Source organism: Mya arenaria, chromosome 9 (genome assembly GCF_026914265.1).
Source record: "Mya arenaria isolate MELC-2E11 chromosome 9, ASM2691426v1".
NCBI classification, from domain to species: domain Eukaryota; kingdom Metazoa; phylum Mollusca; class Bivalvia; order Myida; family Myidae; genus Mya; species Mya arenaria.
In genome coordinates, this window is record NC_069130.1 from 28,156,822 (window position 1) to 28,184,488 (window position 27,667).

At 33.3% G+C, this 27,667-nt stretch overlaps 1 protein-coding gene across 1 annotated transcript in view; it reads left to right on the forward strand.

Annotated features, from left to right (window-relative positions):
* Nucleotides 1-27,667, forward strand: part of LOC128246715 (ephrin type-B receptor 1-B-like) — a 109,050-nt gene that overhangs the window by 74,334 nt on the left and 7,049 nt on the right. The window contains exons 8-20 of the mRNA XM_052965088.1: nucleotides 4,375-4,447; nucleotides 4,850-4,879; nucleotides 5,776-5,802; nucleotides 6,722-6,836; nucleotides 7,607-7,659; nucleotides 8,462-8,503; nucleotides 10,656-10,799; nucleotides 11,923-12,114; nucleotides 13,594-13,655; nucleotides 18,579-18,677; nucleotides 25,929-26,042; nucleotides 26,679-26,873; nucleotides 27,298-27,440. Of these exons, the coding sequence (XP_052821048.1) occupies nucleotides 4,375-4,447; nucleotides 4,850-4,879; nucleotides 5,776-5,802; nucleotides 6,722-6,836; nucleotides 7,607-7,659; nucleotides 8,462-8,503; nucleotides 10,656-10,799; nucleotides 11,923-12,114; nucleotides 13,594-13,655; nucleotides 18,579-18,677; nucleotides 25,929-26,042; nucleotides 26,679-26,873; nucleotides 27,298-27,440 (1,289 nt within the window). The remainder of the gene's footprint in view (nucleotides 1-4,374; nucleotides 4,448-4,849; nucleotides 4,880-5,775; nucleotides 5,803-6,721; nucleotides 6,837-7,606; nucleotides 7,660-8,461; nucleotides 8,504-10,655; nucleotides 10,800-11,922; nucleotides 12,115-13,593; nucleotides 13,656-18,578; nucleotides 18,678-25,928; nucleotides 26,043-26,678; nucleotides 26,874-27,297; nucleotides 27,441-27,667) is intronic.

The following is a 27,667-nucleotide window of genomic DNA, read 5'->3' on the forward strand; positions in this document are numbered from 1 at the left end:
TTGTTTATGTTTTAAAAGAATTCATTCTCATACAAATAGAGTTTCAATGTGCACTTAAAAGAGCGCTAGAAATGGTTCTCCGTACATTGCTCAAGTTTTGGGACAATCTCTTTCATGTATATCTGCATCTATTATTGTAATCCACCTAAAATGCTGCTCTGAAACTAATAAAGAGTGAACGCTGATAGTAATGGAATTAATGGAATTTACAGCTGCAGTTTAAATGGAAACTAAATGCATTTGTCCCTCTGTCCTCACCAAATCAGAAGCTTGTGCAAATCTCTCCTTTTTAGGACGTCTTTGGGAAGATTTGTAATGCCATTAACGAGAAATTAATTAGTGGAAAATATCTTGTAAGGCAGTGCACACAAGCATGTAATAGTATTAGAACGTTTTCCCACAAAATCTTACGAAATGTTGTCCACTTTTATGGCTTAAGTCCTATTTAAAATCTCCCTGATGCAGGATATTCCTTAATGCTATGAACTGGTGAACGCTTTCTAGCACTTAAAAGGTTTGTGTATTAACATTTTAATGGAAAGGTTTCCTTTCAAGAGTAAAACTCTCGAAGATTTTCTTAACTTAACACACATCTTGTCTATACTTAAGAAACAGACAATCTAAAAATTGCTATTGTGTTAATGTTTTTTACATTATATGCCAGAACAGTTTAAAAGTTCCTTTTTAAAAAAAGGCCTTTAATTTTAATAAGTTTGCTTGAAATAACTTCCATGCAAAATATGTTCTTTCCTCCCTTAACATAATTTTGTCTGGTGAAAAGAGCAAATCCCATAAATCGTCGTGTATCTTTTATAGATTTTGACGAATAGACTTGGCACTGAAAACTCGTAATTCTACATAGGATCATGGCCGATGTTATTTAATAATTACAGTGCTGCCTCTCATAGAAAACTCATTAAATTCATCGAGTTCACTGATGCACGTATGTCCCAGGATGCACTTCAAACGCTGGCAAACACGTGGCCGCAAGATATCCCTTTGAAGTTCAGTTCCGCAATTGGCTTATACAGAAATTACTGGTGATTTTCATATTGAAGCCTGTGTACCCCTTTTACACATGTAAATGGAGGCTCTGGAGCGATAAATCGGTCGTACGCGACATTGGCTGGCTTTACAATATTCCAGTGGGCTCGAATTCTATCAGTGTGATGTGTATTGGAATAGATTGAAAACTGTTTAAGACGAGTTATATGGCTGATTTGCTCATGATTTTTAGTTTGTCCGGTGGTGGTTGAAATACAAGCTGTTTTATTATGGATTAGAGATATTTGAGGGGTTTGAACGCTGATAAATCTCATATAAGAGGCCTATGAAAAACTTCTGATAAAAATTTGCATAAAATATTTTCATATTTGTACTGAATCTAGTCAATTTCTTATTTTTAGAAATTGGTCATAAATGCACACGCACAGTCCTTTCTTATGTACTAACATAAATCTGATGACAGACGCCATCAATTTTTTTTGTTAAATTCCGCCATACAGGAGACGCCATGGAAATTATTCACATACAGTTTTTTACAACTTTAATTCAATTTATCTGGGCTTGAACATCAACTAGATCACTGTTCACCTAGAAATATACATCTTGTGCTCACTGAGGACACATCAATGTTCCCATTTTGGAATCAACATCTGTCAGAGATTCAAGCTTATTGAAGTTATTGTCTCCCGAAGAAGGATAATATGAGCAATTAAAGCCAGTTACAAGTTAGATTAATTTCAATTTCTCGCATTTTTATAGTCACCTCGCTGATTTATTCTCCTTAATGGTTTAATTACTCTATGCTTCTAGTAGTTCAAAGTCACATGTTTGACTGAAGAAATGTCATGTTATTTCCATATTAAAATTGGAAAATTTAGATGTATTTGATCACTGATTGTATTAGGATGACAGAGGTTTCCCTGAATTTTGATTTGGTGTTCTCTGGGACCCTGTGTCATAGTTTTTTTACAGGGAAAATAGAATTATGTTGAATGTATTGGATGGAAATATAGCGTAATCTAAACTCCAGATGATGGGAAATAAGCTAAGGGATGCAACATAGGGGTGAAAAAGTTCACGGTTTTTAAATTTAATTGTTTACGCTTTTGGAGGGGAAAAGCTAGTCGACTTTAGTTAGGTGATATTACGCGAGGATGAACAAGTTCATTGTCTTTAAATTGTTGTGTTTTAAAACATTTGGTAGGAGAAAAAATATGAGTCACCTAGTGCATAATTTCAAGTGTAGAAATTAAACTGGACTTAATTCTTGTTGATTTCAATTGTCTGCAAAAGAAGAGATGTGTTATAAGAGTATCTTTAATTTTGAAGCATTTGATTAGAATATGTGATGTTGATTCAGAAAATGCGTCTGGTCTGGACTTAAATTTGCATAAACAACTAAAACGAATTTTAATCATGTGATTATGAGGACTACAAAACAAACTTATAACAATATATGAAATTGAATGGATTAGTCTTTTTGAAAATAAGCAAACATAGCTATGAATGCCTGCTTTTTTTTTGGCAAGAAATATAACGAAATGGAATATGTCTCTTTTTCCTTCACACGACTCATTTTCATAACAGGACATATTTATAAATGTGATTTTTTTGTACCCTTCAGCAACAGTCTAAATCTACCTCCATTTCCCAATGGAGCAGAATGTTGTTATGTCGAAGGCAATATTTTTCAATGTCCAATTTGAAAATGGCCGACATCTGAAGTGATAAGAATTCTTGCTAATAACTTCTCCTGTAGGCTAATTCAATTGTCTCCCACATCTTGTTACTTTCCAGGAAAGGTCCAACACAAATTGATGGGTAGGGACCAGCCATTAGTTTGTTTTTAAAGTTCAGCTAGAGAGATGTTTCAAATTGAAAATGTCCATTTTGTATGATGAGCATGTTAAGGATGAAGTTCATTCATGAAGTAGTTTGGTCATAAAAAATAATTGATTTAATGGAATAAATGAATACGTTAGCTCTTATCAACAACAACAACAACAAGATCAACAGTGATGATGATGCCAATCAAAACAACAGCAATAATGACAACAATTAAAACAACAACAACAATTATAACAACAACAGCAACAATTATAACAATAATAACTATAATGACAATTACAACAACAACAACACAAAAAACAACAATGACAACAACAACAAGATCAACAGTGATGATGATGCCAATCACAACAACAGCAATAATGACAACAATTAAAACAACAACAATTATAACAACAACAACAAGAATAACAACATGACAACAACAACCACAATGACCACAACAACAGAAAGAACAACATGACAACAACAACAACAACAATGACCACAACAACAGAAATAACAACATGACAACAACAACAAACAACAACATTAGGTTTTATTAAAACTCTTATATGCATCATTATTTTCCTATTAATTCTTTATATCAAGTTCTAAAATTCTTATATTCTCATTTTTCTATATAAATCATTACTATCATACATATCGCATAGATTTGATTAGCACGAAACCGGAATAGGTCTAATAGGAAAGCAGTATTGTAAATCAAGTCCTATTGTGTCAGGTGGGTATGAGAACGAACCATATGTGGGCTATGTAGGATTTAATTATGTTCTGTCCATTTACGGGGATTCATAAACCGTTCTCTCTCTTTGAACTGAATAGCACCATTACAGATTCCCTCTTACATCGTCAGTCGAATTTTAGGAAAACGTGGAAATGGACGGCCTTGTTTGGGAATGAATAGCTCTCTTGTAATGGAAACATAAATTGAATTATTGCCGCTTTTCATACCAGGATGACATAAAAACAGACAGCATAAAAACGGGGGAATGGGAATTCATTGTGATAGAAATGATCGTATTAGATGTTTTGGAAGGCAAGCCAAACCATATTATACTATTTGAAACTCAGACAGACGTAATTCAAAGGAATTATATAGATTTTTACTGTTGTTTGTTCGGTAAATTTTCTACTTCTTCATAAGTGAAATGAACAGTTTACATATCAAAGTCTTAGCGAAAAACAATTGTAACTGCGTTTTTAATAGAAAGAAATAGGTTGCTGTCTCGCGCTGAGCTTTTGATATTCTTAAAGTGTCCTTAGGGTATTATCTATGTAAAATAATAAGAAAATAATTTAATTCTCTCTGTTGATAAATTATGTATGCCAACGTGTTATTGATGACTTGAAAATTTACTTCAACTTTATGAAGTGGCTTTTGAAATTGCAATCTTTAGACGACCCATATATTGCTTGAACTCTTTTAGGTAGAAAACTATTTTGTATTCAGGACTGGAAAAAATCCTTGACATATTTGTGTCTTTCAGAAAAGGTTACTCTTTTTGTTTTATTTTTCAGATTAAGGGGCAGACAAGCAAGGGCTGGGGAGAGTTTAGTTCTCCTTTCTTCGCCTCAACAAGGACCCCATATCGTATGTATCATTTTGTACTCCACAACTGTTTTTATCATTTCTTAATCCACTTCTATATTTTGCGTTTATGTTGATGTAACCTGAATTAAAAGAGTTTATACACAATGTGTCAACCAAGCATGTTTTGTATTCACATTTATTTTTTAAAATTTATAATTGGGGTTACAAATTTATGTTGCATGTAACACAATATAAATGTATCTTTTTATTAACATAACTGTATACACAAAAAGAAAGCTATCTATTACATTAAAACTTCTTTGCGAATGGTAATAGCTTCTACAACAGACAAAAAGAAAGCTATATTTTACGTTATAACTTCTTTGCAAATGTTTATAGCTTCTACACCAGACAAAAAGAAAGCTATATTTTACATTATAACTTTCTTGCAAATGTTTATAGCTTCTACAACAGACAATATTACTTCCTCTGGTATGTTCAAGAAAATGTTTCATTTAGCATCGTCTGTAGAACTAACTTTAGTCGAGATTGAATGTAAACCAGCTCATATTACCTGAATGACATGAATTTTGGTTATGAATGGAAAATATTATTATACTCTAAAATATATATCCTTATATGTAATGGAAAATGTGTTGGATTGGGAATTTATATTATCCTCTGTGAAATATATAATCTAAAATTGCCTATTTAATTTCCTTTTTTTCGTTCGAAATCAATCATTAAGGATGCAAACTTACAGTTTAATTTAAAAGTATCCTTTATCAATGCTTTTAGATCAGATATTTTTAGCTTGTCTATTTTGAAAGAAAGAAGTCGGGCTTTTGTGGTAGCCTTGGTGTCAGCAGCGCTGTTGGCTTTGTCATGCAATTTTTTTTAGCTATTAATGAAATAACTTTAGATATATAAATCATGAGTGTTTTTTTTCCAAGATTGGCGGTGAAGAACGGAGGCTGTGTTGTTGTTTGTTCAAAAACTTGAACCTTTGTCACGACTCAAAAAACATTGTCACTGTTGCGCAATAAACGCTAACCTTTGCCACGACTCAAAAACCATTGTCACTGTTGTGCAATAAACGCTAACCTTGGCCATGACTCAAAAACCATTATCACTGTCGTGCAATAAACGCCTACCTTTGCAGCAACTCAAAAACCATTGTCACTCAAAAACCATTGTCAGTATTGTGCAATAAACGCTAACCTTTGCCACGACTCAAAAACGATTTTCACTCAAAAACCATTGTCACTGTCGTGCAATAAACGCTAACCTTTGCCACGACTCAAAAATCATTGTGAAAATGAAAACAGATGTGATCGCTCTGTGGCGCTCTTGTTTAACTTAAACCTTACTTCTTGTTGTCACTCTAGACAATTCTTCTACAGTTGAAGTTAAAGGTAAAAAACATTACTAGGCTGGTGTCAGGTCTTTTTAATACTTACTGTTTCTCCTATGGTTGAAGAAAATTAACGTTTTGCTGACTCCATGATTTACTAATGACTATGAGCATTTTGTGGTATGATGATTGTGAAGCGTTAATATGAAACTAAAAGATTATGCAGACAGAAATCTTATAAAAATAGGCAGTTTGGCTGTAGTGAAATCTTAACTCAGTAAAATTATTGCTTTTTTATTATAACTGATTTTTGCACATCACATATTTGCATCAAAAATAAATAATAAATGTAGATTACACAATTAAATGCATTTGCTGTGTATAAATTTTAACAAAATGCATCTATTAGAAATATTGGATGAAAATTATATACTTACATGAAAAGATTTTGTCTTTTGTCTATTTGGATTAGATTTTAAGTTATACTTAGCTTTAATTTGATTGTTTCCTTTTAAACTTTAATGAAAAGGTTTTTGTGTCGCGTGCGAAGCATTGCAGGCAAAAATAGGGATTATTTTGTCTGGCATCCTGATGGTGTCAACGTCACTCTTGTTTCCTATCAATTTCTTTGGAATGACTAATGTAGTGGAGTTTTTAAACTTGGTACGCACATTGGTCATCGTCAGTGCATGACATGAATTTTTTGGGTCAGTAGGTCAAAGTTAAAGGTGACCTTTACAAGACAAATGAGAGGCCTTCGCATAGGCAACACAGCTGATTCATGGAATTATAGTTTCTTCTTGGTTAAGACAAGCTACAACTTCAAATATTGTCATTATACATCCTAAGAAGCGGAGAAGTTATTTGACCACTTCATAGAGGATTTGGAAATTTGTAATCTTGCCAATCTTCTTCAATTTACTTGTGCAATAAGAAATTATTTTCATTACATTCAACTGAGTACACTTTTACCTTCTCAGAGTCAGAAAAAGAGCTGGAGCCGGGCCCAACAACGGTGATTATTGTGGGAGCGATCGTTGCTGTGACCCTGTGTATGGCGATAGCCGGAATTATGATCTTCATTCTCATTAAAAGGTTGGGAATGGTGTAAGAAGTTATGGGCTAGTATTTGACATCATTTTCTATTGTGTTCTTTAAATATTGTTTTTTACATTCATGTATATATTTTAAATAACCTACATGTAGATCTGACATACATTTGTATAAAAGAAGAGCTGATTTTTGTAACGACCTATATCATTTGTTAAATGATGTCACGCTAATCCAATCAGAAGTAAACAATGACATCATAACTACTTGCATGTTGTACAATATGAAGGTCAACTATAAAAAGGACTTAAGATGAATGTAAATATATTTATGTATCAATGATTCAGATATGCACCTTGTAATGAACCATTGAATGATTTGACAGTATTTTCGACAAATTTCATTTAAAACATGTGCATGATAATATGCACAAATTCTTTTTTCTGCTAGTATATATCATCAAGTTGTTTTCTCCAATATGCTCGCCATTGGAGTGTTGGTAGGGTTTGTCAACAAATAAATGATTGTCACACATGTACTTTAAGTCACAAAATACAGCTTAAAAGTGAGCAGGAATTGTCAAAACTGATACAGATTATAATGTACATAAAATACACTTTAAATGTTTATAGATATGCTTTGTTTTAGTTTTTACCATTACAATTTATTTAAACATAATAATGGATTTAAATTAACAAAATATTTTTGGCATCAAACTATAATGTGCCCCTTTAAATCTCCATTTTAGAAAGTTGTTTAATTATAACAATAACCTACTTACCTGTTTAAATCATTGACATGTCTCCTCACTTCAGGAACAGACACAGGGATGGAAAGAACTCCGACATTGACAGCCCATATCACCATGGTAAGTCACTAGACTGTTACATGTCACCTAACAGGAAGTCACATGACATGTTACTATGAATAGCACCGCTGTATTCAGTGCAAATTGAAGCAGTTGGCATGATGTAGTCATTGTTATAACATTTTTTCTGTCTAATAATTTGATGAAATAGATAAATGTACATTATGATGTTCTAATTTTTAAAAACTGTATGATAATAGTCTTCCTTGTGGTTATGGCCAAAATGTGATTTATAATCCTCTGGAAATCAAATTCCCATGAAAAGATTTCTTCATTATACATGTGTATATGATTGATTTTATTGTATGATTTGAATATGGTTAAGCAATTAATATGTGTAAAAATAACATTAAAAACATACCAATTTATGATGTACCAGTTCTGATGCTTTTAAGGGCAAAAAAGCAAAACAATATTATTAGAGTGCTGGCTTCTTTTCATGGTCTGTCCCCCTCCATCATCATATTTTGTTGTTGGTGGATTGCAATATTGAGCTCCTTATTTGCTTGTTTGCAAATTTCTAACTTTTGGATGAAGTATGTATTTAAGTATAACCAGTGCTTGCCAGATAGCTTTTGCTTTGGCTTGATCGTAAATAGATAATAACAAAATACTTTAATGATAACAACTGCAGAGGTTATAGAAATTCGTTCAGCAAATTAACAGCAATTAAATTTGAATTTTGCTGGGAGCATTTTGATAGAAACAAATGCTTACTTGATCCAAAAATTCCCTTAAGTATATTTAAAGTACCTCATTGATCATTTCATTGCGGGCATCATGTATTTTTTTCTCCCTCTAGTTTTGCACTGCCCCCCATTAGATATCCATTTAAACGGATCAAGTGAGTAACTTCCCTTTGAGAGGAAACATGTAGTAGTCAGTAAGAGTAGCTTCCCTTTGCTTGTCTATGTTGTAGTTGTTTCCCTTTGATTGCAAAGTAGATGGATGTGAAGTATGGGGTCGATTTAGAAATAATTATGTAAAAATTAAGGATATTGAAAAATTTGTTGAAATTTTACTATGATTTATACCCAAAAAATTCTCTTTGATTTTGTCAGTGACTTCTGTATCAATTCCAAAAGGTACTTGTTAAATTGGTTTACTTTTTTGGCTAATTCACTATTTTTTATATCAATTGGGTTTCTTATGGTTTACCACATTATCTTTTACCCTTACGTTTAATTGTATTCTGTTATATATCTGTATTTCTCCAGACTAACAAAAAACTCTTAATGAATTATAAAATATTTAAGGGATAACAAGTTTTACATTAAGTTGGATTTTTCTTTGCTATTATCATTTTTTTTATAAGATTTTTTTTTTTGTAGTGTAGAAGATTTCTTATAATTAAAATAACAATTTTTTTTTTTTTTTTATTTTATTAGTAAATAATATTAGCATATCAAAGTTTAAACATGTCAGCAATATTAGATATCTGTATTTGCTAGTTTAAAACTCTACTGATTTATTCATATTTTGAATGTCAGTTAAAGACATGCCCCATCTTATCAAACTTATTGTATTTATAATCTCTTTCAAATTATACAAAATTTGCATGTAAATTTTTCAAATCACTTTGGGAAAATACCATAACATCAAATGGAATTTCTTGATCATACAATATTTTGTCATACGTTTGTCTATATGATGGCTCAATATTGTACTACGTGGATCTGTCTTCGATAAATCTGTTGTTAATGTCATATAACATTTTACTCAACTGGCTCTAACTTTCTGCTTACTAGAAATTATTATAAATATTTACCTATACTAATCATTTTCAGAAAATTACTATTCCAGTAAATACCCTGCACAGTTTTATAATTTTGGGTGCGTTGCAGAAATGCATTTTACCTATTTTAGTGGTCAACATTTTATTTTATCCAATGAAAAGGTAGTATTTCTCAAGTTTTTGAGAACATTTATTTCAGTAAATCAGCTGTTGTTGATTTAAATCAGGTGAATCAATAGACATAAACAGTGGCTGGCCAGTCAAGTAGGTAGTTTACACAATGAAACGTAGACCACTAAAAAGGTCAAAGATGGTTGGTATGTACTTACACAAAATAAATGGTTCTTCAACTGCATTGCATCAAACCATTTATTTTTGTAAGTACATAATAGCAACCTTCAACCATTACAAAATGCAAATGTTTGCTGTGCACAGCTATCATTTTGGTTGGAACACTGGAGTGCATGTTCAAATTGTTTGGGACACCAACTGGGGATTTTATGCTATGTTTCTGTCACAAATGTAATCGTAAATATTCAACATATTTTTATGTTTTCTCCAAGTAAGAAAATATATCATGACGTTTTTTTGTTGTATTTCATGAGATAGATTAAATTAGCAAATTGTAACCATAGATATGTACAAATGTAGTTCATATTTAGTACTTTTATTATTTGTTTTAATATTGTAATATGAAAATGAGAAGCACTTGGCGTTTTGGGCTTAAATCAGTTCTAACAAAAACTAATGTTTACTGTGTTTACTCTGGCATTTGCTGTGATTAATTTTGTTTTAACTTTGAATCATTGCAATGTACATTGACAATTTCTTAATGCTCTTTCATAAAAAATATTTTGTTTGAAATAATTTTATCATTATATTTCATGAACTCCTGTTTCTGTTTAATTTTGGTATAAAAAGGAACAATTTCATTTAAACATTCAGTGGGATGAAATAAAAAAAAAAAGCTAGATCTTATGTTTTTCACATTTTCTTTTTATGTTAATTGGAACATTTTGACATAAATGTGTGTTTTTAGAGTACTTCAAGGTCACCCCACGCCCAATTGACTCAATTATGGCTTGACCTCTTTTGATATAATTTATATGATATAATCTGCTTAATGAAATAATAAGGATAATCATTTTTTCACTGAAGTCTTCCATGTAATTAAAAAAATTCACACAAACATATTCATTCGATATTTGCAAAATCGGATTTTTTTACCTCCCTTTAACACTATAACCTCCCTTTGTTTCAGTGACGGTACCACTGTTTCAACCGTCTGGGACAATCAAGAGTTACGTGGACCCGCATACGTACGAAGACCCGAATCAGGCTGTGCGAGAATTTACACGAGAGATTGATGCCTCACACATCATTATAGAGTCAGTCATAGGTGGAGGTATGTAAAGACAATACAAATGGGAACATAATTTGTTTGAAAATGAGAAAAATAAGGAGGGCTTGACTACTCACCATGGCATCGGAGGCTTCCTCAGCATCTGGTTGAAGTTTAGGGCAAGTTGTGATTTGCACTTGCGTCTCCTTTACCCTTCATTAAAATCTACTTCATACCTATGTTTGGTTTAAGATTTAGCTGGGGACTTGGAGTTTTTACTCAGATCTCCAATCCTGTTCATTCAATAGAATTCATACTTTATACACAGTTGTTCATGCTAATCACACAATAAGGTTACATAACTCCATATTATCCTAAACACAAATGATGGCCCTTGATTGTTTATTTATTTACTTTCATTGTTTTTGATATTAGGCTCATATTTCATCAATAATGCATTCCTTTTCTAAGATAAACTGGTGTCAAGTTGAGCATGCGGTAGTAGTGGTAGCGATGTAAGATTTTACTTTCGAACTGTTCAATGAGAAACAAAAGCAAAACATTATCTCACAAGCGGTTAATTTTTTTTTGGGTGGCATGTAATTTAGTAAGTAGCCAAACAACCTATGAGTGTTTAGTGGCGCAAAATTGAATTTTAATGGACTAGACACTAGATGGTTCAATGTACAATGCATTGAGTCTTATTTACTGATGTATCACATTGCTTACGACACATGCATATTTTGCAGTTTTAAGTATTTTTTCAATTTAAAATTAACTGGGGATTGTTAATTCCAGTAAGCTTAGCAACAGTGTTGGTATATTTATCTGTACTCAAAAAGAGATATGATGTAAACTGGGAAACCATTTTGCGCTATTTGTTAACCAGGAAACAGAGATGAGACAGCAACATGATTGTTGCATTTATTTGTGGAAATAATTAATTTGCCGAGTTTTGAACCATCTATTGTATAGCCCCTTTAAAAAATGTATATATTTCTCTGCATTGCATATTTTTCCTTTTTTTTTTTTTTGATATGATAATGACCTGACAAAAGTAGATTAAAATCATAAATATGCTTTTATCATACACAGTAGCGTTGTTCAAGAGTTTCAATTCTGTTCAGTTTTGATGCTCATGTATTCTTCAGTCATTTCTAACATTTCTGTTTGACCCTAATTTCAGGAGAGTTTGGGGATGTCTGTAAAGGGAAGTTGCGTGTGCCCAGTCGCCCAGAAATGTCTGTCGCTATAAAAACCCTCAAGGCCGGGGCAACGGATAAAAATAGACTGGACTTTCTCACAGAGGCGAGCATTATGGGACAATTTGATGACCCGAATGTGATCTTTTTAGAAGGGGTCGTTACAAAAGGTATATGTAAGTTTTATTATCATTTTTAACAGTCTTTAAAAACTTCTGTTAACGGGAAGACTCCTATACGAGTCTTTCTTAAAAGGCTCATTAAATGTTTCGTTAGTGTTTTAATTATGAAATTCTGTTGATTTGTGCTAGAAGTGTGGTTTCTTAATGAAACTGTTTAATGTTTGATGGGACAATTCTGATTGGAAAAGTTTTTACCTTGTAATTTGCTCCAGGCTTTTTGTGAATATTTTCAACAACTTTAATGCGCAGCCACAAATGCACCCACTCAGTCAAGTTTCACCAAATTTGGAAAGTAGTTTGTTTCAATTAGCACTCCCATGTGTCAGCTCACTTTTGTGACATAAAGAGCATTACGCTGGAGTCAGACAGTGAATTGCAAGTTATGGCCGTTCAGCTGAAGAATGGAGTGCGACAAGAGACGAGTTACGGCCTTGAACATGATTGTTTGCAATGCAGACAAGACGCTAAATGAGAATTATGAGTATTACTTGAGATTGTCAGATGAGAAATTTGCTCATAGACAGACGAACCTATAAACTTGATATAGTTGTCCTAGTGGTTGCCAACTTTTGACAAATGTATGCCAGTTTTCCGCATATTTTTATTTTTTTATTTTCTTGGTTTAGTAATACAATGAAACCTACTTGGGCAATCCCAGTAGGCAATAATTCAGGGAGTTAAACTTATCAAGAGTAGTGTTGGGAGTCGGTTCCAGTTTGACTATCGATAATCAGTTCCACTCAAGTAAAGGATTATTGATTGAAGTAAAATCGTTTTTTGACAAAACCTTAATTGTAGTTTTATTCTGTACAATTACTCGTAATTCTTAAGTTATTTAGTATTGTTGTTGCTAGCCGCCATATTGTACGCAATTACAACTGAACACTTTCAAATGCATAGATGAACTAAAAGGAGAAAATTTGCAAATTTACCAAACAAAAATAATTAATGGAAAGAAGAAAAACAACTCGCCAGTTGAATCGAAAATAATGAGAAGAAAGAAGAAAAACAACTCGCCAGTTGAATCGATGATCGATTATGACTAATGACAATTGATTGTCGCCAAATTCAGGACCAACTAATCAATCTATGATTATAATCGATCATTTGAACATCACCAATTTAAAGGCATATGGTTCAAGGCCTTTCAGACATTAAACAAGAGACATATAGCATCACAATTTAACGCAGATAGATAACAATATGATATATTACGCATAATTATCTTTAGACATCGCTATTTTACACAGATAGATAACATAATGATATTCTACACAGATTTTTTAATATCGTTATTAATATATGTAAGCCTATGAATGCAAAGCTTAGCTGAAATTTACCTGCTGGTAAAGCGAAGCTAAATCCATATGGCTACAGGAAACAAAATACTTCTGACTTAGTAATCAATTTTATTTCAGTTGAAAATGAATATGCTTCTTTTTTAATCAAATAATCAAAATAATTGTATTTCAGCAAGCCCAATCATGATTGTCACTGAGTACATGGCCAACGGATCTCTCGACAGCTTTTTGAGGGTAAGTGTAAAATATACGAAAATGAATATATGATAATAAACTGGAGACATAGAGGTTTATAAAGATATAAAAAGAGAAGGAATAATGGTCAATACTACTGAAGAGCATGCCAGAAAAATGCTTTATATGCTTTATATTTTAAAATTAGCTTTAAAGATTGTCAACAATGTCCAGTATTGCATAAATAGCTTGAATGAATGTCAACAATGTCCAGTTTTTACAAAAAAATAGCTTTAAGGATTGTCAACTATGTCCAGTTTTAGCTAAAATTAGCTTTAATGATTGTCAACAATGTCCAGTTTTTACTAAAAATAGCTTTAATGATTGACAACAATGTCCAGTTTTTACTAAAATTAGCTTTAATGATTGTCAACAATGTCCAGTTTTAGCTAAAATTAGCTTTTATGATTGTCAACAATGTGCAGTTTTTATTAAAATTAGCTTTGATGATTATGATCAACAATGTCCAGTTTTAACTAAAATTAGCTTTAATGATCGATTGTTAAGTAATGCTCCATTTTTACTTAAAAAACCCCCCACAGAGTTGGCAAGTCCTTGTGCTGCTCTTGTTAATATAAAATGCAATCAATGATGAAATTGTCTATAGTCACGCATTATGTAACATAGATGAATGCAAATAAATGTTAATCTATTATTGGTATAATGTAACCCTATCTCTCTGTAAGCTTCCCGAGAATGATTGAGCATCAATAATTCATGACAAACTGTTATAGCAACTTCACAGGAGTAATTCCGGTGGTGAAAACCGTATGTTACAATTACAGGGACACTGGGAGAGATATATACTCAGATCTCATGACAATTTGAAACTTTGTTACGGAGTTTACTGTGTCGACGCTCATGTAAAATGCATTGATCTCCTAGATACGATAAATTTATGGGGTGTTAACCATTGATTGGACGGTCTTTGTTTTCTGTAAACATTTTTTGCAGTTTTTTTCTTCCCCTTGTTTCCTTCAATTTGTTGGTCACAAACGGAATATTTGACAGATTTATTGGCCAAGTAGTGGCCGTGCATCAGTTACTTTTTGTTTTATTTCAACTCTTGGTTTTTCTAGAATATACAAAACCGAAACTGTCACTGAATAATTTAACAGCAGCCATTAATTATTCTCACAAGACAATTATTTTGCCATGCTCCGAAATGCTGATGGAATTTATTAAAAGGTTGATTGTAACCTGAACACAGCTTTTAATAGTTACATGTAATTAGATAATAATTGGTCAGTGTCAGTTCTTAATTGTTTAGGTATAACTGATTTACAAATATGCTGGTCATCTCTTTGAGTGAGCCAAAATAGTTCTAAATTCGTAAGTCTGGTAACTATATAATTTTGGTACCAATTGAAAAAATGTTACTTTCTGAGTACTGTTATATAAAGTAAATGGCATAAAATGCATTATCAATATTTTTTTTTGACTTTTTGTTTATTATATCAACGTCCCATTTTGCCATTTTTTAAGGACAAAATAATATGGGTTTCAGATGTTAATTTTGGGGTAATGTTTTGCATTTTTGTATAATTGTGCAGTTTTGCATTTTGCCATTTAATTTAAGGACAGAAATGCTACATGTTTCTTAAAACGATATTGGTAAAAAAAAATTACGGATTCGTGTCCTCTCATTTTTTTATGGATTTTTTTCTTCTCATAAATCCTTTCAAATGATACCAAAAAAAAATGGGGTCAACAGGGATCTTAAATTCACATATAATAGTAAATTGGTTATCTTAAACTATGTCTAGCCTGTAAATGTCATTGTTAAGCAATGAAATTGCGCAAGATCCTACAGCCCCATATTCTTGGTCTTTATACGTCGCATGATTTATAAGATATTAAGATAAAATCATAATGCAGGCTTCCATTACTCAAGTCGAAAACAACGAGCGATGGGTATTTTGACAAACACTGAAGACATTTTCAGCCTGGTCTATTATCATTTCTCTAAAGTTTTTAAAATAATAGGAAGCGTAATGACCGAGCACACACTGACACTTGTTATCTAATAGCCAAGTCATGTATAGTTATAATTTGCTGTCACGTTAATTGATTTACATGCCTGAATATTACTTTATTTTCATGTATGAAGAAAGGTTTTCCCCATAAAATTGTCCTCTCAAAGTCATAAAGTATCACCAAGGTTTTAAGGTATCTGGTTCCATATTCATAAAAGCTTCTTTAAGTGAACATTATCAACCTTCTGAACTTTTAATGACAAATATATTAAATACCCTCTATGACCATTGTACATTGTGGGTATATGTCAAATAAAATTATGTTCTGTTCTGTTCTATTGTTTCTTCAAATTTATTCATATTCCTTTATTATTTGGACATTTTTTCATGCCTATTTTCATATTTTTGGGGTAAAACCAGTTTGTTTTCTTTTCCATTTATAAAAACATTTTTTTTACTGAAAAGCTAAAAAAAAGATGTATAAATATTTATAAATTAAATTTATAAATATTTTATTTATTAAATAACCCAAACATGATTACATGAGGTTAATTCTAACACATTTTGTTATTTTTTTCTTTATTACAACTGAAGTCAAAAGCAAGATGACCAATTTTCAAGAACAAAACTGTGTTTGCAGTACTTTAATTAAAATTGCGTTCATCATATCGATGCACGGAGTGATGATCTCTTTTTTAAATTAATATTTGTGAGAAGTAATTATATTCAAAACAAAGAGTTGAAATGGTCTGTGTCAATTTTCTTAGTGGTGATTAAAAAAAACCCATTTTTTTTTATTGTGATTAAAAAAAATATTGACGAAACAATAGAACTGACCAGAACAGAACATAATTTTATTTGAGATGTATACCCACAAGGTACATAGTCATAGAGGGTATTTGATATATTTAATTGTATATGAAAAATATATTGTTGATTATAGATGACTCCATTGCACCCTTTCAATTATTGCCAAAAAGATGAGGGGTCCCCAGGCATATTAATCTTAAATTATTGTACAACGGATACCTTAAAGACTTGAAGAAAACCTGGAGCTTTTTTTTTTAATTTATGACATTACCCATAGATGCGCTTCTCATGTTAGAAAACATAACTGACAAAAAGCTGTAAATATTTTGCAAATTTATTGCCAAATAAGAAGCACATTTCACAGATATGATTTTGTTTATGGCTTCAACGATTGCGAGTATTCTGACAGTTAATATAACCGTTATTACCTTGGGCAGATCAAAGTCTCGAATCGGGGAATATAAATAATACAAACTGGCTCCCTAAGGGGGGCTTCGGGTAAGACAAATGCTAAAAAACTCATCCTGTTCACTTTATACCATAGACTTCGCCTGTGGATAATTTTACTAAATATGTTTTCATGCTGCATAGGGAATTGAAACCAGCGACATCGTAAAGAATTCTGCTCGCCCGGCATGATTGGAAAATGATCGTAATTCAGGGGCAGATTTGAGATAAAAGTCAATTTTTGTATGATTTGTAACCAATAAGGGGGGAGGTATATTTTCTGTATCTGATCGTTGTTTAATGGAATAGATGGAGCAATGTTGTTTAGCTGTGAAATATCTCTCAAAAGTCAGCAAAATTGGAAGTTTGCAGCAATAATTATTTCTGTGACTCACCGATCGCAGACTTGCTTATAATGACATGTAATGCCTCTTATCAATTACTTTCCCCAACCATGGGGTGGGTGGGTGTTGGTGGCAGTTGGGCTACATCCAGAGGATGAAGTCAAACTGTAAACTATGATGTCTGAATTCCACTACAGGAGCAGTGAAATTATGTCAAACATTTTGGGTCAGTGGTGCTCTGGGTATCAAAAAAAACAACTATGAAAAAAACATCTGGCCAAGTCCATTTTTGGGGTGGGGGTCTGTCAGGGCCTGTCAAATTCGGACCTCTCTGGATACACCTGCAGTCTAAATAGTCCCTGATATGCCTAGTTGTATTCCGGCGGGGCAAAAAATGTGGATACGTTCATAAAAAATTATTACATTTTGCCATCTCAAATTACACATTAAATGTTGAAACATATGCTTTAGGAAAACAAAACTGATAATAATATTGAAGAAAGTTTAATATTTTTTATCACACAACTAAACATGTTAAAATGCATTTTTATTAACCATCCTTTCTCAGAATTCTGTAAACCTTTAATGTTATCTTCTATTCCTACCCTCGGGCATGTTTTGAACCAGCGCTATTTGATGACAAACATGAAGAGACGCAATTTTCAGCCGAAAATTGAACAGCAAAAACAGTTTAAGGCCATAATGTGCTAACCAGAATTGAAGTTTTGATTAAATTCCAAGCACAAAATTGCTTTTTTATGATAATTGTGATTTGATTTGTCATTTTTTACGAAGAAGCCAACAGCAATGGGTTCAAAATTCAAACCAATGTGGACAATACATGTAATTTCAGGCTGGTCTCTAAATTTTTTTCCTAATTTCCATTTCATATTTAGTCCAGTCATTGATTTAAGGTTAGGGCTTTGTTCTGACTTAAATTTTGAGCTGCAGGAACGATAAGCTATTCCATGCTCAATTTAATACTGAAAATGAATGTTGCTTAGTCTAGGGATAGAAATGGATTTTCATTTGAAAATCATAAATATAAAAGAAATTGGGGGATGGTCAGAATTTTGTTTATAAGCAATGTTGTAAATTTCACTGTTGTTAAATTTCAATTTTTGTCATCTGTAGTATTTTTAATAAACTTTGAGACACCTTTTTCAGCTGTACTTATTTTATTTATGTATATGGGAACATTAAAAGATAGTTCACAAAAATGGGCAATTTGTTCAGAACGATGTTGTTAACATTATCATTGTTAACTTTCAATTCATTACTGCTCTGAAAGTTTAAAGGATACTTTTACAATTAATTCATATTTTAAAAAGTGATCTTATTTTCAGAAAAATGACGGCCAGTTGACAGTTATACAGTTGGTGGGAATGATGCGGGGAATAGCGTCGGGTATGCGGTATTTGTCGGAGATGGGTTATGTTCATAGGGTATGTATACATACTTGCACCGTATTGGAGAGTATTTTCTTTGATTTTGTCTGTTTATGAAAACAGTAACCAGGAAGGCGAAGTTTTAACCATGCCATAAATTACATGCAGGTAACTACAACAATAATCATTTATACACACGTTACTTTGGCCAAAAAGAGGCTCTTGGTTTCCGCTTACATCTCCAAGCAGGAAGCATGTGCACTCAAAAAATGCACATTTACAGGAAATTACGAAAAAAAATCCACACTACTTTGGTTTTGATTTTCATCTATTTATATATATTATTATTTAAAAGTTTGGGAAATATGGCTTATATTTTGGTGAAAGTTTTCATATTTTATCCCTATCTAATATGCAGACTTTCGCTTGTCCACAATAATATCACAATCATGCTCGATCCAGTCTAATACAGAACTTTCCGTGTATATATCTATTTCATAGAGTGCTGTTTTCCATGGCAATCCAACTGTCAATTTGATGCAAGAACTTGATATTGGTTTCTGATCATACATGGACATACTGAGTTTTTGCTCAAATGATACGCATTATAATATTGTCACCTTGGGGTTTACTGGACAGTCAACGTTAGCGCTAAGTCTGACAATAGCGTTAAAACCGTCATTGAAACAAAAATAACATCCCGTCATTTCCTAATCCCTGGGTGCCAGAAAACTAAGGTTTGTATTCGGACAATTTCTCGGCATTACAGTTCTGACAGTCCTGTTAGTGACGTGGAATCAATTGTCACTGCCGTTAATGCCCTCTTACAGCCATACAGATTATCCTGTCCATCAGCTTAATAAACGTTGCATTAAGGCGGCATTCGTTGGAATCTCTTGTGGGTTTAGAATATTTTTCAAACTACTTGATCTGGGTTTTTAAGGGATATCTTCTCTATGCTTTAAAAATATAATTTTATTTTATTGAAATTCAGTTTACCGTTCAAAATTCCGTGTTTTGTATCAATTGCATGGTTTTAATTTGATTAAAATGCATTATCTTTCAAAGGGCAAAATATATCATTTCCGATTATGAATTTAAAAGCAAAAACAAGCTATGTATCGTAATCAACATTAGCATGTAGCTGAGAATCGCACGGAAAAGACGGTGAATGATATTTGTAATGCAATTACTTGAGCAAGAATTTATGTCGCATCGCTAAAACCTTCCCATTTGATTTCATTCAAGTTGATTTACTATACATGCACTAGGGAATTAGAAAATTCCACTTTTAACATTATCCGCAACACTGTCACGAGTCTGGGAAACATCACAGCATTATTTCCAGGAATGTACGATGTCACTCGCGCAATATCGTTTGATGAGTTATGTAAAACTGCACAAAAAAGTTGTAAAATATGAAAATCACAGAATAAATCCACCGGAAAAGATTTATGGCGATTGAACATTTTATCCCATGTAGAATGGAGGAATGAATTTTGTCATTGATTATATAATATGTTTGCCATTTTCCCAATATTCTCGAAGATTATGAGAACTGCATTTAGTTTTATGATGTAATTTGTATTTCCAAGATTTAACCGTAAAAAGCAATGCTCATATTTCAAAAAGGCTATGCAATGAAATGTAAACTTATTGAAGCCAATTGTGCTGAGTATGAAGCAATTATGCAAATTTTTGTTAGGCTTTTTCTATAGAAACTTTCTGGAATATGCTTGAAGATCTATATAATGCTAAGAATTACTAGAAGAGGAAAAGGCTATATTTTCCTAATGTCATGATAGTAATGTTTGATCTTGCAGACGATCTTCATAATCAGTTTATTATTAAGTTCATTGCAAAAATGGAACAAGCCAATCAGAGCCAAGTATTATGTACTCTCCTTTTTTTTATTGGCATATGCGACATGGTGATTCATTTATTGGTCTGTGTCATCAAACTTAATGAACCACTCACCTGAGCTTGAACAAAATTCTATGAGTCAATGACTATTTCAAATTAATTTATTATTGTATTTTGTATTTCGAAATTAAACAAACTTTTTTCACTGGTCGTTAAACCTACCTTGGAATAAACCTGTTAAGTTTCAAATACATGAAATATGACTTATACATAATACTGAATGCATTATACAAACACTTTTAAAACTAAAGTAAGACTTCTTTGGTATCCATATTTCTTGATCTATTTTGACGTTAAAAATCTGTCCGGAGGGATATTAGATTTCGTAGGGGTCATATAAAGGTTTTAGTGTTGCTGATTTTATCCAATATGGCCTGTTACCGAGTGGACAGAAGCCTGATTAATGACCCATAAAAACTTTGTCCACTTGATTAATGGTTTCAGTGATTTCGTACAAGCCTCTAGAATGGTTAAAACAGAAAACATGTCTATTAAAGGGAATAATATTAATGGTCTGAAATCTGATATCTCCTTTAATGTATGATTGCCAGAGGTGAATCGCACATTATGAAAAATGTGAACGATATTGTACAACATGTTTGTTAGATTTACTGTTTTAATGTTTTTTGTATGGGTGCTTGAATTCAACTAAATTACTGTTATAGATCAGAGAAAGGAGAAAAAAATAAAAATGATTGTTTGTTTCTCAGAAATAACCGCCCATCCATATATCATAGGTTGTCTGGGCAGCATTTAGTATATAAATTATACATTTTTTTATAATTGTTATTTTCTCACAAAAAAGATTTTGTCTGGGTACATACGAGCATCTTTCCCCTGCAAGAAACTCCCAAAAAAGTAATGAATGTTATTGATTGATATGGCTTCACTTTACCATCAAGTTTCCATAAGGTGGATGCAGGTCTATATGGCTTCACTTTACCATCAAGTTTCCATAAGGTGGATGCAGGTCTATATTGCTTCACTTTACCATCAAGTTTCCATAAGGTGGATGCAGGTCTATATTGCTTCACTTTACCATCAAGTTTCCATAAGCTGGATGCAGGTCTATATTGCTTCACTTTACCATCAAGTTTCCATAAGGTGGATGCAGGTCTATATTGCTTCACCATACCATCAAGTTTCCATAAGCTGGATGCAGGTCTATATTGCTTCACTTTACCATCAAGTTTCCATAAGGTGGATGCAGGTCTATATTGCTTCACTTTACCATCAAGTTTCCATAAGCTGGATGCAGGTCTATATTGCTTCACTTTACCATCAAGTTTCCATAAGGTGGATGCAGGTCTATATGGCTTCACTTTACCATCAAGTTTCCATAAGGTGGATGCAGGTCTATATGGCTTCACTTTACCATCAAGTTTCCATAAGGTGGATGCAGGTCTATATTGCTTCACTTTACCATCAAGTTTCCATAAGCTGGATGCAGGTCTATATGGCTTCACTTTACCATCAAGTTTCCATAAGCTGGATGCAGGTCTATATGGCTTCACTTTACCATCAAGTTTCCATAAGGTGGATGCAGGTCTATATTGCTTCACTTTACCATCAAGTTTCCATAAGGTGGATGCAGGTCTATATGGCTTCACTTTACCATCAAGTTTCCATAAGGTGGATGCAGGTCTATATTGCTTCACTTTACCATCAAGTTTCCATAAGGTGGATGCAGGTCTATATGGCTTCACTTTACCATCAAGTTTTCATAAGCTGGATGCAGGTCTATATGGCTTCACTTTACCATCAAGTTTCCATAAGGTGGATGCAGGTCTATATTGCTTCACTTTACCATCAAGTTTTCATAAGCTGGATGCAGGTCTATATTGCTTCACTTTACCATCAAGTTTTCATAAGGTGGATGCAGGTCTATATGGCTTCACTTTACCATCAAGTTTCCATAAGGTGGATGCAGGTCTATATTGCTTCACTTTACCATCAAGTTTCCATAAGGTGGATGCAGGTCTATATGGCTTCACTTTACCATCAAGTTTTCATAAGCTGGATGCAGGTCTATATTGCTTCACTTTACCATCAAGTTTCCATAAGGTGGATGCAGGTCTATATGGCTTCACTTTACCATCAAGTTTCCATAAGGTGGATGCAGGTCTATATGGCTTCACTTTACCATCAAGTTTCCATAAGCTGGATGCAGGTCTATATGGCTTCACTTTACCATCAAGTTTCCATAAGCTGGATGCAGGTCTATATTGCTTCACTTTACCATCAAGTTTCCATAAGCTGGATGCAGGTCTATATTGCTTCACTTTACCATCAAGTTTCCATAAGGTGGATGCAGGTCTATATTGCTTCACTTTACCATCAAGTTTCCATAAGCTGGATGCAGGTCTATATTGCTTCACTTTACCATCAAGTTTCCATAAGCTGGATGCAGGTCTATATTGCTTCACTTTACCATCAAGTTTCCATAAGCTGGATGCAGGTCTATATTGCTTCACTTTACTATCAAGTTTCCATAAGCTGGATGCAGGTCTATATTGCTTCACTTTACCATCAAGTTTTCATAAGGTGGATGCAGGTCTATATTGCTTCACTTTACCATCAAGTTTCCATAAGCTGGATGCAGGTCTATATTGCTTCACTTTACCATCAAGTTTCCATAAGGTGGATGCAGGTCTATATTGCTTCACTTTACCATCAAGTTTTCATAAGCTGGATGCAGGTCTATATTGCTTCACTTTACCATCAAGTTTCCATAAGCTGGATGCAGGTCTATATTGCTTCACTTTACCATCAAGTTTCCATAAGGTGGATGCAGGTCTATATTGCTTCACTTTACCATCAAGTTTTCATAAGCTGGATGCAGGTCTATATTGCTTCACTTTACCATCAAGTTTTCATAAGCTGGATGCAGGTCTATATTGCTTCACCATACCATCAAGTTTCCATAAGCTGGATGCAGGTCTATATTGCTTCACCATACCATCAAGTTTCCATAAGCTGGATGCAGGTCTATATTGCTTCACCATACCATCAAGTTTCCATAAGCTGGATGCAGGTCTATATTGCTTCACCATACCATCAAGTTTCCATAAGCTGGATGCAGGTCTATATTGCTTCACTTTACCATCAAGTTTCCATAAGCTGGATGCAGGTCTATATTGCTTCACCATACCATCAAGTTTTCATAAGCTGGATGCAGGTCTATATTGCTTCACTTTACCATCAAGTTTTCATAAGCTGGATGCAGGTCTATATTGCTTCACTTTACCATCAAGTTTTCATAAGCTGGATGCAGGTCTATATTGCTTCACCATACCATCAAGTTTTCATAAGCTGGATGCAGGTCTATATTGCTTCACCATACCATCAAGTTTTCATAAGCTGGATGCAGGTCTATATTGCTTCACTTTACCATCAAGTTTCCATAAGCTGGATGCAGGTCTTTTGACTAGCCAGATAATTCATGCTCAGACTTCCTAGTAACCCATTTAATTAATACAATTGATGACTTTTGGGGTACGTTTTCAGCATTGTTAATGTTTTAAATCAAATCTGTCCGCCAATCCCATTGGCTGTGACATGAGTGTTAACACAAAGTATAGGTATATTTCCTTCAAGATTTAAATTTCACAATAGAAAAGAAAGTTCTGACAATTTTCCTTCCATTATTTGGAGGATAAAATGTACTACATGTACTGTTATTATTTGATGCAACATAAATTGTTGAAGTACCAAATACTCAGAAATTAAACTGTTGGCAAAATTGAGGTTTATTTTTGTGCCATTTGTCATTCTTTGAAAAGATTATTTGTCACATCAAACGGTTTGACCCCATACTAGTGTTAGTGTCAGAAATATGTGACTTGTGTACAATGATTGATAGTTTGGATGAGTATCACTTTTCACCAAAATATTGGTTTCTGTTGTTTTCTGTCAGAACATCTTTGTATGAATTCATTCCATTTAGTGTGAATCTGTTATAAAAACAATCAGCACTTGATTTGACATGAAAACTCTTTCATTTCATTGACAGTGCCGACTTTGGAGGGCTTAAGTATGGCAAAACCAAGCGAGTTGGTAAACTGAGATACTAGGGTAATTTTTGTTGAGAATGATGAAAATAAAGGGATTTTATCAATTAAGACCGCTTTTCAGGATTCATTTCCATTTTTCATACTTAACTCAAGTAGTAATTATAAAGTTGATGGAAACTGAAAACATCTTTTCTGAGTCGCCAATGAGGTAATGACAATAATGCTCTTATAAAATGGCTTTAAGAGAAAAAGCAGGCAACACTGATAACTGGGAAACGGAATCCGTTAATTATAGATTGGCATCTGGACATCTATATTATGAATTCAGATCACAAGAAAAAGCAGTTTTAGCTAATAAAATGTTTAGATGTATTTTGTTTCATTAAAAAACAATGGAAAGTGACAGAGACTCATGGATATTTTTGGTCTTTGGGTTTATCTCTTCATCAATGACTGCATGGTGTAATGCATATGGTCCAATCTTACGACCTAGAGGACCCCGGTTCGAATCGTGCTCCCAGCCATTTTTTTCTTAATATTTCCATTATAATTATAGGTACATTGTATAAAACTAAGTTCATGCCATAGTTTATTACCTTGATATGTTTTGAGATCTTAGGAATGGTTTGTTACTCATGTTATATAATATAATCTCTCCATATATCAAAGAACCTCACGGCCGGGAATATTTTGTTACTCATGTTATATAATATAATCTCTCCATATATCAAAGAACCTCACGGCCGGGAATATTTTGTTACTCATGTTGTATAATATAATCTCTCCATATATCAAAGAACCTCACGGCCGGGAATATTTTGTTACTCATGTTATATAATATAATCTCTCCATATATCAAAGAACCTCACTGCCGGGAATATTTTGTTACTCATGTTATATAATATAATCTCTCCATATATCAAAGAACCTCACGGCCGGGAATATTTTGTTACTCATGTTATATAATATAATCTCTCCATATATCAAAGAACCTCACGGCCGGGAATATTTTGTTACTCATGTTATAAAATATAATCTCTCCATATATCAAAGAACCTCACGGCCGGGAATATTTTGTTACTCATGTTATATAATATAATCTCTCCATATATCAAAGAACCTCACGGCCGGGAATATTTTGTTACTCATGTTATATAATATAATCTCTCCATATATCAAAGAACCTCACGGCCGGGAATATTTTGTTACTCATGTTATATAATAGATTGTCTGTGTATATTACAGGACCTAATGGCCAGAAATATTTTGAAGCTCATGTTATGTAATAGAATGTGTGCGATATGACAGAACATTGCTGCCAGGAATACTTTGTAACTTATGGTATATAATAGAATGTCTGTGTATATTACAGGACCTAGCTGCCAGGAATATTTTGTGCAACGAGAGTTTGGTGTGTAAGGTAGCAGACTTTGGCCTCTCCCGCGAGGTGGACATCGACACTACGGATGGCGCATATACAACAAAGGTAATACAGGCTTCCCAATGCTTTGGCTTTTATCGTAGGTGCAAGTATAAGATGAGACCAAGTTTAAACAGGGATGATAGAGTTAATCCTGAATCGGGATTGAAAGCTTTCAATAAATGACTATTGTACAATAACTGTTGTAACCTTTGTGGTTGTTTTGCTGGATATTTGCAATAAAAATAGTGAGAAACATATCTTAACAGCTAAACAGCTTTGGAAACAATTTCAACCGGTCTAAGCCACTTACCCTACTTTGGACATGAAGCCCTGATTCTTGCCGACAAATTGATTTGTAGCTTTAAATTGTGAACGTCCTAGTTACAAACAAAAACTTTGAAGTGTTGAAATTCATTGGGTTGTAGTTTTCACTGTCTTGAAATTCACTGCCGTTTTTAAGCTATGCGAGTTGACTTTCTCTTCAACTTAAAATGATACTGTGATCAAACTTTATTTCCTGATTCAAAAGCCCCTTTGCTAAGGGAGGCAACACATGATGGGAAATCATTAACAGCTTTAGATTGGGTAGCCTCCCTTGGATTATAACTAAGATACAATCTGCATTATATTGCAGACTTGTAAATATCAATCTGTCCAAGTGAAATATTTGTATACATTTTTAACATCTAATGCAAACAGGGCGGTAAAATACCTGTACGATGGACAGCTCCAGAAGCCATTACATTCCGCAAATTCACATCAGCGTCCGACGTCTGGTCGTTCAGTGTGGTAATGTGGGAAGTGATCTCGTACGGCGAGCGGCCATATTGGAATTGGTCTAACCAGGATGTGATTCGTGCTGTTGAGAAGGGGTACCGACTGCCGCCTCCAATGGTGAGTCAGAGGAGAAGTTTGGTTGATAATATTGATAAAGGTTTTATTATTTGGAACTTATGAACAATTTAATCATTATTTGATTTACATGTCAAGGTCAAAATATTTGACATATCATAAGCAATATTTTAATGTTAAATAAACGTTTGAAAATGAAGCAGCTTTTCATAATTAATATGGCGCTGAAATCGGAATACGACCAACCTCAATAATTACATACTTAGTTATATAAAATAAAAATTGAATTCATTAACGTAGCACACATGCATTGTTTGTTCAGAGTTATCATGTTATCATGTTAATAGCGAATCCTCAATTGGTTTAACAGTTAGGGTTGGGGGCGTCTTGTCACTCAATACTATAATACACAATACAGGCCGGTTTTGAAGATATCATTCTAGAATTTCATTTGCCCTGGTTACAGGAGTGTCCGGAGGCAATCCACCAGCTGATGTTAGACTGCTGGCAGAAAGATCGCAGCAATAGACCCAAGTTTGTCAACATTGTCAAGTCACTAGACAAACTCATACGCGCACCAGAGCTGCTCAGAAAAATGGCTAAACCAAGGTAAGGCAGGCAACTGAATGTTTTGATAAAACAGTACTTAAATAACAGAGCTTCTCAGAAATATTGCTGAACTTAGATAAGGGAGGCAACTGAATGATTAACAAACAATTAACTAGAAATGAAGATGTGCCAGAGCTACTCTGAAAAATGGCTAAAGCTAGGTTAGGGTGCAACTTAATGTTAAACAACATGAAAGACTATCATTTAGAGTTGTGATTTTGAGTTAA